Consider the following 14,616-nt stretch of genomic DNA (forward strand, 5'->3'; position numbering starts at 1 on the left):
AATATGATGCAGATGGTTTCATCGCCATAAAAATCAGTCGTTTGCAAGGTTAAGCATGACGCGTGCGATGGCCGCTACTTGTTCATAACGGATACAAACGCTACTGTTGGAACAAACAAACACACCTCACTTTGCTTTCCTAAGCACACACACACTCCCAAGAGAGTGTGCACAGCAAAGTGACTGAACCTGAGGTAGCAAGAAACCAAATCAAATACACTTTGGGATTAATAATGTAATAATAAAAAATAAAAGCCTCTTCACATTAGTGCATTTTTCTTGAAACCTCCCAAATCAATTTACACTCAAGTTAAAACTAGATATCTATATCAAAAAAAAGATGCAACCAAATTTATAAGACAACTTTCATAACTCATCTTTCTGACAAAGTTCTGGGTCCTGAGTAAGAACATAAGCCCCACTTCCACTGTGCAGATCAGTTCTCAATAGGTAGCATTTTGAATCCCAGCCTTCACAATATACACATCCAGTATAGTTATAGCAGGAAGGCGTACTTACAAAAATGATTCATAATAGCCAAGCTGACATTGTGACATTTTGAATATGGGAGCAAAGAGTAAAATTATGCAAATGTTGAGATATTATTGAAGTATAAAACAAGTGTATATACAAAAATATACATCCTAACAAGACATTCCTAGCAGAAGCATTTTCATTCCTCCCAAATTTTGAAAACTATTCAAAGTCTATTTTTTTTTTAAATTTCTATTAAAATAAAGGCAATTCTTCAAATAGTCCACGGTACCAATGATGCCAATGGGTGCATCAAAAAATTTAAAATACTGCTGCTCCTTCATTCCAGAATCAAGATTTGAAAAATTCTTGGATTAAAAAAAACAAAGATTTAAAAAGTAAAATCAGTCAATTATCCATTCAAATTTAAGTTAGATTTTTTTGGTGAGCCTTAATATTGGGTAGAGAAGGTCTCGGCTCGGGAGTGTCCAGCACCAGGCTCCTCAGTAGACGCGAGGAATGATCCGGTAGCTGACAGTCCGGCAGTACTCTTCCCACGCAGAGCCGTACTTCCTCCTGCACTCGCTCATGTCCCGGGCGTCTCGGTGCACAAGCAGGATGATGAAGTAGATCATGTAGTACCACGGCAGGAGGTGGCTGAAGCCTGGGGGGTGAACGGCAGAGAGGACACTTTAACCCGACTGTCATTCAAAGTAAACTCTTCATAGCATTATTATCCTGCTACAAATGTCCTCTAGTAGTTCAGTCACTGGCTATTTATTGATTTTTCTTTACCAAAGCCACTGGTGATGTTAGAATACAAAAATCCATAAGTAAAACATTTTTTGGAACAGAGCTTTAGGATTTTGCAAGGTCACGTTTTTACGTGACACTTCTCAAGAAAATCCATGAAATCAACTGGAAGGCGTTGGTGAGTCAGGGTGGAAGTTATTTGTATTTATATTTATAACAGGCACAGTGAATAATAAACAGACATTTCAGTGCTTGAAACCTGATGTGTTAAACAGATATAGCTGACAGGTAGCTAGCAGAGACTGGATAGAATATGGACGTAGGCTCTGGGACCTCACTCATAGCTTCAGGTGTCGCCAGCCTGGTTGTTTGTTTTTGGAACCAGAAGTGACCATATTTGGATGAGAGCGTGGAGCTAGTGAAGAGCGAGGCTCAGAGGGGACAGGTCCTGTTAGCATAACTAACCGCTTACTTGGTTATCCAGGTGCATCCATAATTCACCTTATTAATTGGGATGCTAATTTTGGCTAGTTTTTTTTTTTAACAGTACATACGTTAACGTCTGTTCCTTAGTGTCTTAGTACAACAAGCTAGGTATGGTGAGCTCAGACGCTAATTACTGTAATGTTGTATAAATTAAATACAGTCTAGTTACTATGATTCCATGCGTGAACCATGGAAAATACTGAAGTGATTTGTTTGATTTCTTTTAGTGCAAATGTGAAGCAAACTCACCACAGGGTAGGGACCAGGCCAGAGCCATCAAAAGGTCTCCCAGGTAGTTGGGGTGGCGGACCACGCCCCACCAGCCGGACACCAGCAGACTCTTTCCTGTAGCTGTGGGGATCGTCTGCAGATCTGCAGAGGACAGACAGACAGACAAAAGGTTACCACAGCGATACAGACGTGGCCAAAGAAATGAAAGGGAAAAAAGGTGGTTATCTGGACACCGTTTGGGCACAAAGTACTCCACACATATGGAAAATCATTAATTTATTGACTGTAACTCTAGAGAGCTCATACTTCAGGAAATCAATGGCTGGTCCACCTCAGTAGTCTTCCATTGAAGGTCAATAAAGAAATGTTTAGGTCATTACACAACCATGACATAGCATTAATCCCACAACAGAACTTACGAGACAGTTTGGGGTCTGATGGGTTTCTCCTGAAGGCGTTCTTCTCAGAGTTGGACTTCCTGAAGATGTAGAAGCCAACGACTGAAAGACAGAGACAAAGAGAAAACTTAAACATCCGACTCAGCTCTAAAGGCTGGGGAAATATATCAACTTTACGACTTAACTATTAGTCTTTATTTAATTAAATGAACCGTGAAATTTGTCATTGAGTAGCTGTACTTGACCTCAAGATAAAGTAACAAGACCTATAGACAGATGCAGTTATGTAATGAAATAATGCAGATGTTGAACAGAGAGGGCCAGTGACTAGTTTGATGCTCTGCTACTTACGTTTGAGTGCGATTATGGCTGCGACGGCGGGGAGGCTCAGGGGGTTGGGGTGGCTGACCAGGTAGTAGGCCTGCAGGGTGTAAGTAAAGGGAACCCACACCAGATCACCAAACGCCAGCATGAAGCCAAAACCATCGTGCATCAAGTCCATGGTGGTCAGGATGGCCTCCTGAGGAGAAAAAAAGATACATTCGTCACTCATTGTTTTCATGAAAGTAAGATGGGTTAGAAGTTGATACGCTGATCATCTGTCAGTCTTTATTTATTCATCAATATGTTCTATCAAATTCCCTCAGAGTGATATTTTGGAGAACAGCACATCTGTTGGCGTGTGCTCTGCTGAGCGTACCTCATTCCAGAGGCCGTCCACCACGTAGAGCAGCTGGAAGAGGTTCACAAGGATCATGGAGTAGGATGGAGCATCCAGACGCTGCTGCTTCATCTCAGCCAGCGCCATCGCAAAGTTGACCAAACACTGGACGACACACAGATAAAATGAAAAATCATTACCAATGTTTCACGTTTCAAATATTGAAGAAACAATGTAGTGCAGGCCTGATAGACCCATGTTCACGAGCTGCTAGAAAATCTGAACTGAAGGTCTGCATTCCCCCCATAGCCATGAGCAAACACAAGGCGCTCATTCAGCTCATGCCGTATGTCTGAGGCTCAAAATGCATTCCACATGTGGCCACCAGAGGGTGCAATGTGTATAGAAAATGACAGGCCCCATTGAAACAGATGTGGTATAAAAGGTACATGTTTAAAATAACATTGTTGCTACTTTCAGTGTATTTGGCTATGGAAATACAAAAGGCCTGTTTTGCTTACAATAATAATAAACTTCTTACTTAAAGTGCTCACTAAATGTCTTACTGAGACTAATATTTGCTTTGGTGTCCCATGACAACTCACCCAGCCAATCAGACCGGGGCGCATCTCGCAGAAGAATTTCAGGTCAAATTCTTTGATGCGTGGATTGAGCTCATGTCCTTTGAAGAAGTCATAGACCACATTGCCTGGTGAAATAGAAGAGAAAATAAATCAGACATCAGGAGGCACAACACAATGTGTCTGAGCAGTGAGAAGGTAACTCTGCACCCCCCCCTTACCGGAGCTTCCCCCCAGTGCCAGCTTCTCCGCGGTAGCGTACTGAGAGCGGACATACAGGTAGACGCTGAGCAGGACGGCGATGAGGAAGGAGGCCACAGCCAGTTGCAGGAAGTGGCTGTGGATGTAGGTGAGGTCGACGCCCTGGTGCACCGCTGCTACTGCAACTAGAGAGCTCACCGTGATGGCGAAGAAACCTGGAGGGACACAGAGCTTTAGATACAGATGGGACGGAAGAAAGATCGACATGGAAGACAAAAAAACAATGATTAAAACTAAAAAGAAAGTTGAATGATAGCAGAAGCATTGTCTACTCATGCTCTAAGCCTGTCAGTTAAAGTAACGGATGAGCCAGCACCTCAATTTAACAGTCAGTATTGGTGAATGCTAGTTGAATGAATGACTTGATTGTGGGTGGGGTTGGAGACAACGCTCACTTCACACAGCCTCACCATTGGTTCTGTACTTCAGCCTCTCCCCAGACCGAAGTGGCATGCCCTCGCTCAGCTAGAGAGGAACAAAAGACATTTGGATTAACTGACATGCAGCTGCTTTTGAGCTAAGAAAGTAAGTATTATTTCTTCCGACATACCAAATACAAAAAATGTAATGTTTATCGTTTAGGTACGTAATTAGTTAGTGTAAGATATCAAGAGGCAGAGATGAGCCAGGAGGTGAAAGAACAGCTTCCTCGTTCCTGTGGAGAATCTAATTAACCGTTACTCCTGACCATTAATCCAATTTCTGCCTCCTGCCAGAGATAACAAACCCAAAGTCATGCGCTGGTTCACGTGCGTCTTCCCTGTACCAGTTAATAGAGAGAGCAAAGGCAGCTACCACCTCCACCGTGTGTTCTGACTTCAGTGAAATACTGTACTGATGGTGACCGGGGGAAACAGACTGCATTCATGTGCATCGACTGACTTTATTTCTCTTCATTAACTCATGCGGGCATTTTTCTTTATGTGTTCAGTTCTCGGCTCTTCTCACTCACCTTCCCAACAGGCAGCACGTAGAGCAGGACCTGGAATAAGATCCAGAGGATCACAAGGCCAAAAGCCTGAGCATCCCAGAAGGCGTCAAGAGGGGGCAGAGGGGGAGGGAAGCTGGTCAGACTGGGGTCCTCCTGGTTGACCTGGAGTACCAGGAAGAGAACCCAGGCCGGCAGGAAGAGCAGCCAGAAGTATGCTCCTGGAGAAAGGAAAAGACGGTTTGATGAGGTTCATTTTACAATGACACCACAGTCTGGTGTATTACACATAGCAATGCATTCAGTGAATCCTTTCTGAAATGTTGAGCACAGAAGAACTCTGTTAAAACCAAAGGTTTATGTTGCATAAGATAAGAGTTACTGTCCCGCAGGGAAAAGCATGATTCATTCTTTACGAGGGATGTTAATAATTAACCGTTTCACCGTTAACCATCAACAAGAACTTTGACCAATTAATGCTGTGAGTTAAACAGTTAAATAAAATATATTAAAAACTCCGGAGCGGCTTGTCACTAAACCCTCTGAACCCCGAGCAGTTTCAGGGCGTTTCTCGCTCCAGTCACGTTTCTCTCTGTGGCCTTGAGTTTTATTGCATTAAAGTCCCGGCTGGGAAAAAAGGACCGTTGGAAAGATAAGATAATGACGGTTTTTGCAGCTTCTGGCTGTGATAAACGGTGTAGTTTTGGTGATTGTTTAAAGAAAACACTTTTCTATCCCGCCGGCGGGTTTTGGGGTTCAGAGGGTTAAAGGAGAATAGCGGGTCCCCCTTAAAAGGTCAGCCCACCTTTAGAGAGCCGGAGTTGTCGTTAACTTTGCTGCTAACCCCCCTTCACTTTACTCAGCAAGACACAGGAGCTTGGCTTGGGTCTTAAGGAGTTGTATTTATTCACCAACTAATAAACCACACACACACACACACACACACACACACACACACACACACACACACACACACACACACACACACACACACACACACACACACACACACACACACACACACACACACACACACACACAACATTACTGCTAACTTCATGCTCACTGTCACACACACAGACTCTTTCTCTCTCGACCGGACAATCACCAACGTTATGTCGGGCTTGCAGCACACTCGGGGAAACCCTGACAGAGTATGCTAGACAGACAGACAGACGATAACCTCACAAGTAAACTAATTGATACGGTGGACTCGGTGGCTAACTCTCCCAGACGGGTTAACTGGAGACTCAGGTGCCTCTTTTCCGCATACACTGCAGTTGTAGATCAATGATGAATTTACCCTGTTTCGAGTTAGAAACTTCAACCACAACACTCCTGCATGCAACAAGCCACTAATCCTGTCGATTAGTGAGGGTCGGCTATCGCTCAGAATAAAACAAATAAACGAAACTAGCATTCCCTAGTCTTTACCTGCACTGCCAGGATCGCTATGCCAGCCAGTCCTCCTGGTGATTAACACCCACTAACTAATACACAGTATACTGAGTGACCAGAAAAGTAGAAACCTATGCAGTACGTTGCAACTGGCCTGTAATTAATACTGCATTTATCAAAAATATGAGTTGGTATTGTTGACACTGTGTCAGGAGGGTCCAACTCAAAACACAGCCTCGAACAATGGAAATTGAAAATACATAAATTAACTGAAGTGTGAATAAATACAATTGTGTGCCTTTGAAAGCACCGGGCCCTAAATTAAACTGTGGGAGTCTTCGAAGATCGTCCCCTGGCTAGTTGCTGCCTACTGACATGAAGCTGCAGATCTTATCCACCCTATAACCTACCTATCTTGCCTCCAAAGTCCAGAGGGGTGGTGGGGGAGGCAACAGGAGCTGCAGGAGCAGCAGCCATCTTGGCATCCTCCTCCTCCAGCTGCTCTGGTTTGGCCTCGACTGGTTTGGCATCTCCAGTGTTCTTCCTGCGGCGCAGATTGTAACGGCCTTGGCTCTGATCAGGCTCCGCCTCTACCGTAGCCTCAGATTTCTGAAGAAAGATTTTTGGATTATTAAAAACATACAAATCAAATTCAAAAGTTGTACAAGACGTGGGCTCCCAATTTCAACAAAGCTCTTGCGCAGCATAAAGTCTCAGTGACATCACTTGATTGACGAGGTTTTGATCGTCAGACCTTCATCAGGTAAAGTTCCTATAAACAAATCCACATAAAGGCTGGGTGTTTCGATTTGAATGTCTTGTCTACAGTAACTTAACCCGATGAAGGTTCAACCGCTATAAGATTTGGGGTCAAAGAAAGACACAGACTGGCCAATCATAGCGAAGCATTGGTCAGCCTCCACCAGGGTCCGACAGCTATCCGACTGTGCTACATAGACTGATTGAAAGGTTCAGGCTGGTCCTGGTTAAACGTGGTGTAATAGTGATACTCGTTACCTGGGGAGGTTGGAAGGAGATACAAGTTTCTAAAACATGTTTTTAACATTAGTAGAGTACGCTAGGACTTCATTAACCAACAATAGCACTTCAATGCTACGCTAGCTATTGAAGGAATACTGAAAGTCTACACATGCCGTTTTTGAATAATTGTAACAATAAATAAAGGCCAGAACAGTGTTCCTTATATTTCATTGTGTTCAGTCTCCATCACCAGGTGATGGTTCAGTTTTACACTGTGATCTGTAGCTTCTATCTATTGAACCTGTTTTCACTGATGAATCAGTTTGACATCCTTCAAACACATTTTGTAGACCCTTCCGTCTGCTTCTCTCTGAATCCACTTTTTGTTAATAGATGGATAATATTTATACAATGAGTAGAGTTAGTGACAGTGTGGACTCCATGCTCGCTGGGACAACTTGACTGAGTAGCAGTGGGGGTGGGGGGGCGGGGCTTAATGAAGGGTGAATTGGTCTTCTACATCATTGGATGACTGAAACAATGACAAATGCAGCAGAGAGAAGGCAGATTTGTTTTGATGGCGAATAGTTAAGATAACCGTCATTTAAAACATTTGCACTGTAGGTTTGCCTTCAGGCTAAATATTTATTCATATACAAATTAAAACACAGAAGAAATAGTTTGTAGAAATGGCTTTTCTACTGAATGAGATTCCATTTTAAATCAAATCATACACCAAAGATTCAAATTTGAAAAATTTCAAGATCCCCAACATAATTCATTTACAGCTCTTGGGGATCTATTCGAGTTACTGAATCATCTTTCTCTTCATTTAACTTTGTTTGTAAATTTAAATATGTTCAACAAGTACGGCTTTACTTTCTCTGTTCACTAAAATCTATTTTCACAAAGCTATGACTGAGCTCTCAAAACACTTCTAACAGAGGGTGTACCTATCTAGGATTCAAGATTAGGTCTCATAACCATACAGACTTACAATGACTTTAGAGGCTAGCTGGTCTCAGGTCTGTAATCCTCCTCAGGGATCTCATTTAGGCAAAAACAACAAAGCTAGCAAAATGGGACAAAACTGGATTGAAGTAATGTAGTATATATTTATACATAAACTCATTTTAGAATCACAGATGTCTACCGCTCTACACGTAGGACCCTAAAAGGCAGGGAATGTAAAGAAGTTGCACATGTTGGTACGCCATGTGACCGGCTAAATGAAGCACAATCTTGTGAGGGGATCCTCCCTCAGTTGGAAAACACACCCACCCACCCACACGCCCCCCCCACGCCCCCCCCAACTCAAGAGAGAGACGCAACAGTGGAAAAGTGTGTGAATTTAAAAAAAAAAGTGCCAGTAAAGCGTTCAAATCCAAAGACATGGTGTGTTCAGACGTTTCCTGGAGTGTATTTCATGACTTTGGTCCGTCTTCATATGCTTTGATGTTCATTTGTGTTCGGGGGCAATGTGCCTGTCCACCACAGATTTATTTCTTGACCTTTTTCAACACGTTTTTAATTACAAAATAATAATAAAACTCACCAGATTTACTGTGTTATTCTCCTCTTTCTTTTCCTGCCCATTGTTGCTATTGTTCTCAGCTGCCTTTCTCCGTTGCTGCCCGTCAAACAATGGAGGGAGATTGATGGAGATGAAGAGAGACAAAGGGGGGGGGGGGGGGGGGAGAAAGCAACGTGAGGAACAGGCAGAGGGAACGTGACGGGTTCGGGTCAAAATCCAGGATGGCAGAGAGCCAGAAACCCCACAACAACATGGTAATGATGATTTAGGACATTTCATGATAATCTTGCCAGATAATGTTCCTTTTGGAAATCAACTGATGGCACAACTTTAACTTCAGTCAAGACAATTATATTTATCCAGCCCAATATGACAAATGCCATTCACGTTTGAACATGTGTGCAACATCGATAGTTTTACGTCGGCACACACACACCACTGTCATGTCAACATGTCGTCAGTGTGGAAGTTCTACAGCGTGAGTGAAGACGAAATAAAGCTTGTAATCCGTCACATCTACAAGTCTTGAATAAGCCGTGAAGGCATCAAACTGAAAACATTTGGAACAACTAACTTACTCAGACACTTATTATGTTGTAATTCATTCCCACCGTGCTGCTCAGAGGAATCTCAGTGACCAGCTCGTCTGCTGACAGCACAGAGCTCAACGGCCAACGTTAACCAATCATGACGAATTTGACTAAATGTAGTCTTTGGGCACACATGGGTTAGGGGTAACAAACAAAAGCCACAGGGACGGTCTTTGCTGTCTTCATGATCATTGGGTACTTCCGTTTAAACTGCTTGTTTGTTGCACTGACTGCTGTATCAAAAGGTATTTCTGCATCCGACGCTGAGGTACAGATGATCTTATATAGCTCTAAACCACAACAAAGCCAGACTGAATTTTGTACTGCGCCACATTGTGATTACTTACAACGGCCTGGTAGGGCGAGTTAGAGAATAGGGAAAGCCCAAAGAGCAGTTTAGCAGAGTATTCTAATGTGGTGGGGCACCCAGATTAATATGCAATTATGACAAATGTACTGTATGACTAGGTTGGTGTTGCAGGAAGCAAACATGGAAAAACTTCTTGTGCATTCAAGGCACATTCTATAAACTGACTGTGCTAGTACAAACTGAATCAGTAGAGGCTCTGCTTAGTGTTGCAACATTTTGATGAATGACATTGCTGACACTTAGCTATCATTTCTTTCATAGACTACATTAACATTAATCGGACAGTCCACTAGGAAATGTTACTCTATAGCACGAGATAAAGTGAATTGATGCGACATCTGCATACAAATCAATGTAGGTGGCAGAGATGAACAGTAACACTTTATATGGCACAGTATTTACTCTTTCTGATATCCTTTGATCAATCTCTTTCTGTACAGCAGACTCTCCAACATCACCAGTGCTGAGACAAGAGGATGAGAAGGCCACTGTGGCACTTACCAGGGGACTCAGCCTGACTTCTAGTGTATCCTTCAGCCTTGTATCCCTGCGGGAGGACGGCGGGCCATCCGTTAGAGCTGCAGCAGCGACAGCCGCCGCCTTGCGGGAGGGCGAGCGCCGCGTGGTCCTTGCTGGGGAGCGGGAGCGGGAGCGGCGGCCTGGAGATCGAGAGCGAGAGCGAGGGCGGCTCGAGAAATCTGAAGCATTCTGAAGGAAAAACAGCAATTGAGAACAAAAGGAGGGATTACAACCAATAATAACGAGTGTGCCTTGTTTTATAGGAGAGACAGAAAAGATAGTCTCATCTTGTGTATAATATAATAGCTTCACACAGCAGGGTCGAAAAGAGGTTGTCTGCCAGGCTTGTACAATATAATGGTATTCAGATATCAATTAATCAGATATAAATCGGTCACAATTTGGGCTCCCCCGCAATTAAACGACCATGATAGACTGCGATATTGACATTTAGCATGCGAGCTTCGCTCATGGAAAACTCGGCTTCATATCAAATCAAGCGCTTCCTACACTAACAACCAGCCTTAGAGATGTTTTGGCTTCACTTTGGAGGAGCCGTCATGCTGCTGTGTGAGCGCCCTATGGCGACGGTCTGTGAAAAACTTTCCTGAATGTTGGAGTTGCAGTCCAGAGTAGAAAAGTAGTATACTGATTACATTACACATTTTAACCGAGAGCAGACGGTTTAAAAAAAAGTCTCATTTTAATGTAAAGAATTGTCAATAATAAGTAGGAATATGGCTAAACATTGAAAGACAGAGCAGTGCTCTATTCATTTAATTTTGGGTAAAATGTTTTGGTAAAATGTCATTTTGCTTCGAGACAATACACTGGGACTAAGAACCGCTTTTATTTTAATGCAAAGATTTAAACAAAACAAAAAGCATGTTACATGTTCAGTTTGCTACCTTGATGTCTTGCTCCCTGAGCTCCAGCTCGGTACCGTCCTTGTAGATGACGGTGTACAGACTACTTTTGGCATCGAAGCCCAGCACCTTGACCTCATAATACAGGCTGCTGCCAGGCCAGCGGCCCATGACCATGTCTCCTCTCTGATGCCTTACAGCAGGCATCTTCAGCGACCTGAGAATAAGTGAGACAAGAGATGTAGTATAGTGAGGAGGGAAGAAAGATACAGAGTCAAATACAGCACACAGAGACAAGAACAGGTAGGAAGGGAAGCACAAAAGGAAAGGAGATAAAAGATAATAGTCTCTAGTCTTTCATCAGAACTGTGTCGGCTGACTTTTGGATTTTTTTGACAGTAAAAGACAAAAGTAGAGAAGCAAGGTACATTTTGCATCACATGAATATGGAATGTTTTACTTATTTATTGAGAAAACTGTCAATGCAAAGTACAGAGAAGGATAAATTGATACAATGGCAGGCATTGTTATCGAACCCTTTTCTGTTTCCATACAGTCCAGTGAAGCACAGCATGAGCTCAAACTTCTACAATGTCAACTACAGTGGCATCTCTAAATCTCAATGGGCTCATTGTCACTCACTCTGCCTTAGCAGTTACATATTTGACAAACTGCTTTCTGCATTCACAGTGTAACTACGGCTGGACAATACAGTTGCCGTAATTAATGAAGCGATGTAGCCGACGAACACAAACTGAAATAGTCTTAGAAAAACAGCAATTGTGCAATTTATCGTGCGATTGTACAGAGCAGATGCTATTCAAAAAGACACACTAAAGGGCTAGAGAAACCACAGACGAGCTCGCTTTGAGCTGGAAGGCGCTCCAGAGCTGAGGAACTGAAGCCGACGAGACATTCAAGCAACCCGTTACTACAACATGCCAAGAGATGAGTGGGCTTGTTCTGGCCCCTCCCCCAGGCATTTAGACTACTCTTTAAAATAATTCATGTTGAAATATGTTTAATCCTAGGAGGCCAACATAAAAAAGTACTGGCACTCTCTCCACAGTCCATACTGACACGCCCCTAGGGGAATCCCTGAACCTCACAGGAAAAAAAAAAATCAACCGAATCTTCGTTTCCGATTTAACTGTTTGCTAATGTGTGAAACTAATTTGGCAGACACATGGTGACGCATGCAGCAGGGTGAGGTCATCCTTGAACTAAAAAAAAAAAAAAAAAAAGAAGGTTATACTGAATTTTTGTCTGCTAACTGCCCTGCTAGTTGTCAGACTGTGATAAAGATTCTTCCGCTGTGTCTGCTTCAGCATTGTTCAGAAAATTCAACCCTCTCATATGGAGGGGTAGAGGGACAATTTACCACAAAAGGGCTACTTACATTAGCCTACACTTTAGGATGGCAAACACCAACTGTAGTGTGCACCACTGGACACAATGAGGTAGGCCAGGCAAAGTCAGCATTATGGAACATTAGTGACCCGGGAGGCTCAGTGTCTAGAAAACCGCCACACTGCTGCAGAACTGCTGACAGGTCCGTCCCTGCTAGGTTTACCCAAAGCTGTCTGTCTGACAGAGTCGTCCCATTCAAGTCACAGCCAACCAGGCAAGGCATTCTAGATCAGCCACTGTAAAAGTGACAGGAACCTGAGCTGTGGCTGTGGCTGTTAAGTTTGCTAAATATAGCAGCCAGTTTGAGGACAACCGTACAATCTAAAATGGTTAGAACGGTCGATCAGTTTTACACCCACCGAGTGGACAAATACAATTTTCTTCCATACTGCAGAAAGCGACATCTGAATGATTGCCACATGAAAAATAAGAAAATGTAAAGGTAAACCATGTTACACACAGCTCATTCAAAAAAGGTCAATCTTAACTGAGATAAATGGAAGCATACCCATGTTTCTGCTAGTCTAAATCACTTTCCCATGCGTCACCTTGCCACTGCCAGCATGAGAACACAGGGGAAGCATTACAACAATGTATAAAATGTGTGATTAGTAGCACCGTCACAAGAAAAGTAAGTTACTGGAAGTGGAGAAATACTGACTTATTAGCACAGCACGCTTTGGTTTCAGCAAAGCAAATTTAGATCTTTACCTCTAAATCTCTACTGGCGATGATTTCAGCCACATACCCTAATGACAGCCTCCTGTCAGCAGCATTACTAATTCAAATTCCAGTGGTTAGCACAGCACCATGCTTCAGGAAATGGCAGGTAGCATATATAAACTGCTTTGAGGTTAGGGTTAGTTGTTTAGGTTGTGCTTTTTTACCCTAAAACGTCCACCTCGGGTGAAATTAAGCATGTATATCAAACAACTCCTTCATGTTAAAAGACAATAATAGCTATTATCTTGACAACAAAGCCACTCAATCAAACAATCAAACCCGATGTGTACCTTATCTCTTGTATGCCTTTATAAACACAAAAAAACTCCAGCAGTCTTTCAAGTAATCGGCTCGTCAGGATTACAACAAATAGGTAGAGAGGGTCAATGTAAGTGGTCAACCCTTAATCCACTGGTAACTGATCGAATCTTGTGAAAATAAATCATGAAAATCCACACCACGTGAGTGAGAAACCACCTCAATATGACACACCCGAAGCTCGTCCCCGCGCTGCTCTCCTGGCTTGCCAGCAGAGTTCCACATGAGATGTGAAAGTCAGGGCGGGACCGTGACCGATGAGAGTTTCCCCATCAGATGTGAGGCCGGGCTGATGAAGAGATACGGGCTGTCCCGTAGGTTGAGTTTTCACATAAATCCCCCCTGTGCAGAAAACTGCTGTTTAGCTCCACCTGGTATGCAGCCCCTTTGACAGGCACCGTTCAAATTAAGTTGTAAACACCGACCATTGAGACGATAACGTGCTGTAAAACTGTGTTAACATTGCAGTGCCGTATTATTTACCTTTTATAGCGGTAGGATAAATCCGAATGCTTTCCTTTGGTGAACCAAATAACAACAACACGGATTAAACCCATGCAACACAAACTTTAACGTAACTGTCCACGTTAAAGTGCCACCAAATATCAGGTTAATGTAACGTTGCTGTTAAATTGCGAGAGCAACGACCACTATTTTACAGTATTTTCTTGTATTGTGAGGATACATTATGAGACTAATGTGAACCATCTATCTGAGAAAGTAACATTTACAGTTGAATGGAAAATACGTCAAACACGTGAAATCTTCGTTTGGATTTATATCGTTAGTCTATTGCGCAACATTCAGTGAGTTATCATTTGGCGTTAAATTACGGTAATTACGAATAATTTGGAGCACTTTTGTTAATTGACGCTAACGTATATATTTTTTTAAAGTCTGCCTTTTTTACACTGCAGTCATTCAAATAATTATATGTTTTGCTGCTTAATACAAATGCGAGATGAATCTAACAGTAGTTAATGATATCCTTTAGTTTATACCACAACTCAGTTCTAATGTAACGGACCTGTTGCTTTAAAGAAGTGCGCCCTACGTTATCTCGGTGAACTCAAAGATAGCCCTCATGCAGCAGCAAGCGACACAAACGAAGGAGGGAAAACGTCATGCATTCAA

At 42.8% G+C, this 14,616-nt stretch overlaps 1 protein-coding gene across 1 annotated transcript in view; it reads right to left on the reverse strand.

The window, feature by feature from the left end:
• Nucleotides 1–383: 383 nt before the first annotated feature.
• The window catches only part of lbr (lamin B receptor), a 14,915-nt gene continuing 682 nt past the window's right edge, over nucleotides 384–14,616 (reverse strand). The window contains exons 2-14 of the mRNA XM_076084572.1: nucleotides 11,074–11,248; nucleotides 10,148–10,354; nucleotides 8,708–8,782; nucleotides 6,582–6,780; nucleotides 4,798–4,994; nucleotides 4,256–4,310; nucleotides 3,806–4,000; nucleotides 3,609–3,712; nucleotides 3,043–3,168; nucleotides 2,694–2,862; nucleotides 2,364–2,444; nucleotides 1,963–2,085; nucleotides 384–1,138 (exon numbers count right to left, since the gene is read on the reverse strand). Of these exons, the coding sequence (XP_075940687.1) occupies nucleotides 978–1,138; nucleotides 1,963–2,085; nucleotides 2,364–2,444; nucleotides 2,694–2,862; nucleotides 3,043–3,168; nucleotides 3,609–3,712; nucleotides 3,806–4,000; nucleotides 4,256–4,310; nucleotides 4,798–4,994; nucleotides 6,582–6,780; nucleotides 8,708–8,782; nucleotides 10,148–10,354; nucleotides 11,074–11,238 (1,857 nt within the window). The 5' untranslated portion in view covers nucleotides 11,239–11,248 and the 3' untranslated portion in view covers nucleotides 384–977. The remainder of the gene's footprint in view (nucleotides 1,139–1,962; nucleotides 2,086–2,363; nucleotides 2,445–2,693; nucleotides 2,863–3,042; nucleotides 3,169–3,608; nucleotides 3,713–3,805; nucleotides 4,001–4,255; nucleotides 4,311–4,797; nucleotides 4,995–6,581; nucleotides 6,781–8,707; nucleotides 8,783–10,147; nucleotides 10,355–11,073; nucleotides 11,249–14,616) is intronic.

Source organism: Anarhichas minor, unplaced genomic scaffold (genome assembly GCF_050575085.1).
Source record: "Anarhichas minor isolate MPS153535 unplaced genomic scaffold, ASM5057508v1 ptg000136l, whole genome shotgun sequence".
In the NCBI taxonomy this organism is placed as follows: Eukaryota; Metazoa; Chordata; class Actinopteri; order Perciformes; family Anarhichadidae; genus Anarhichas; species Anarhichas minor.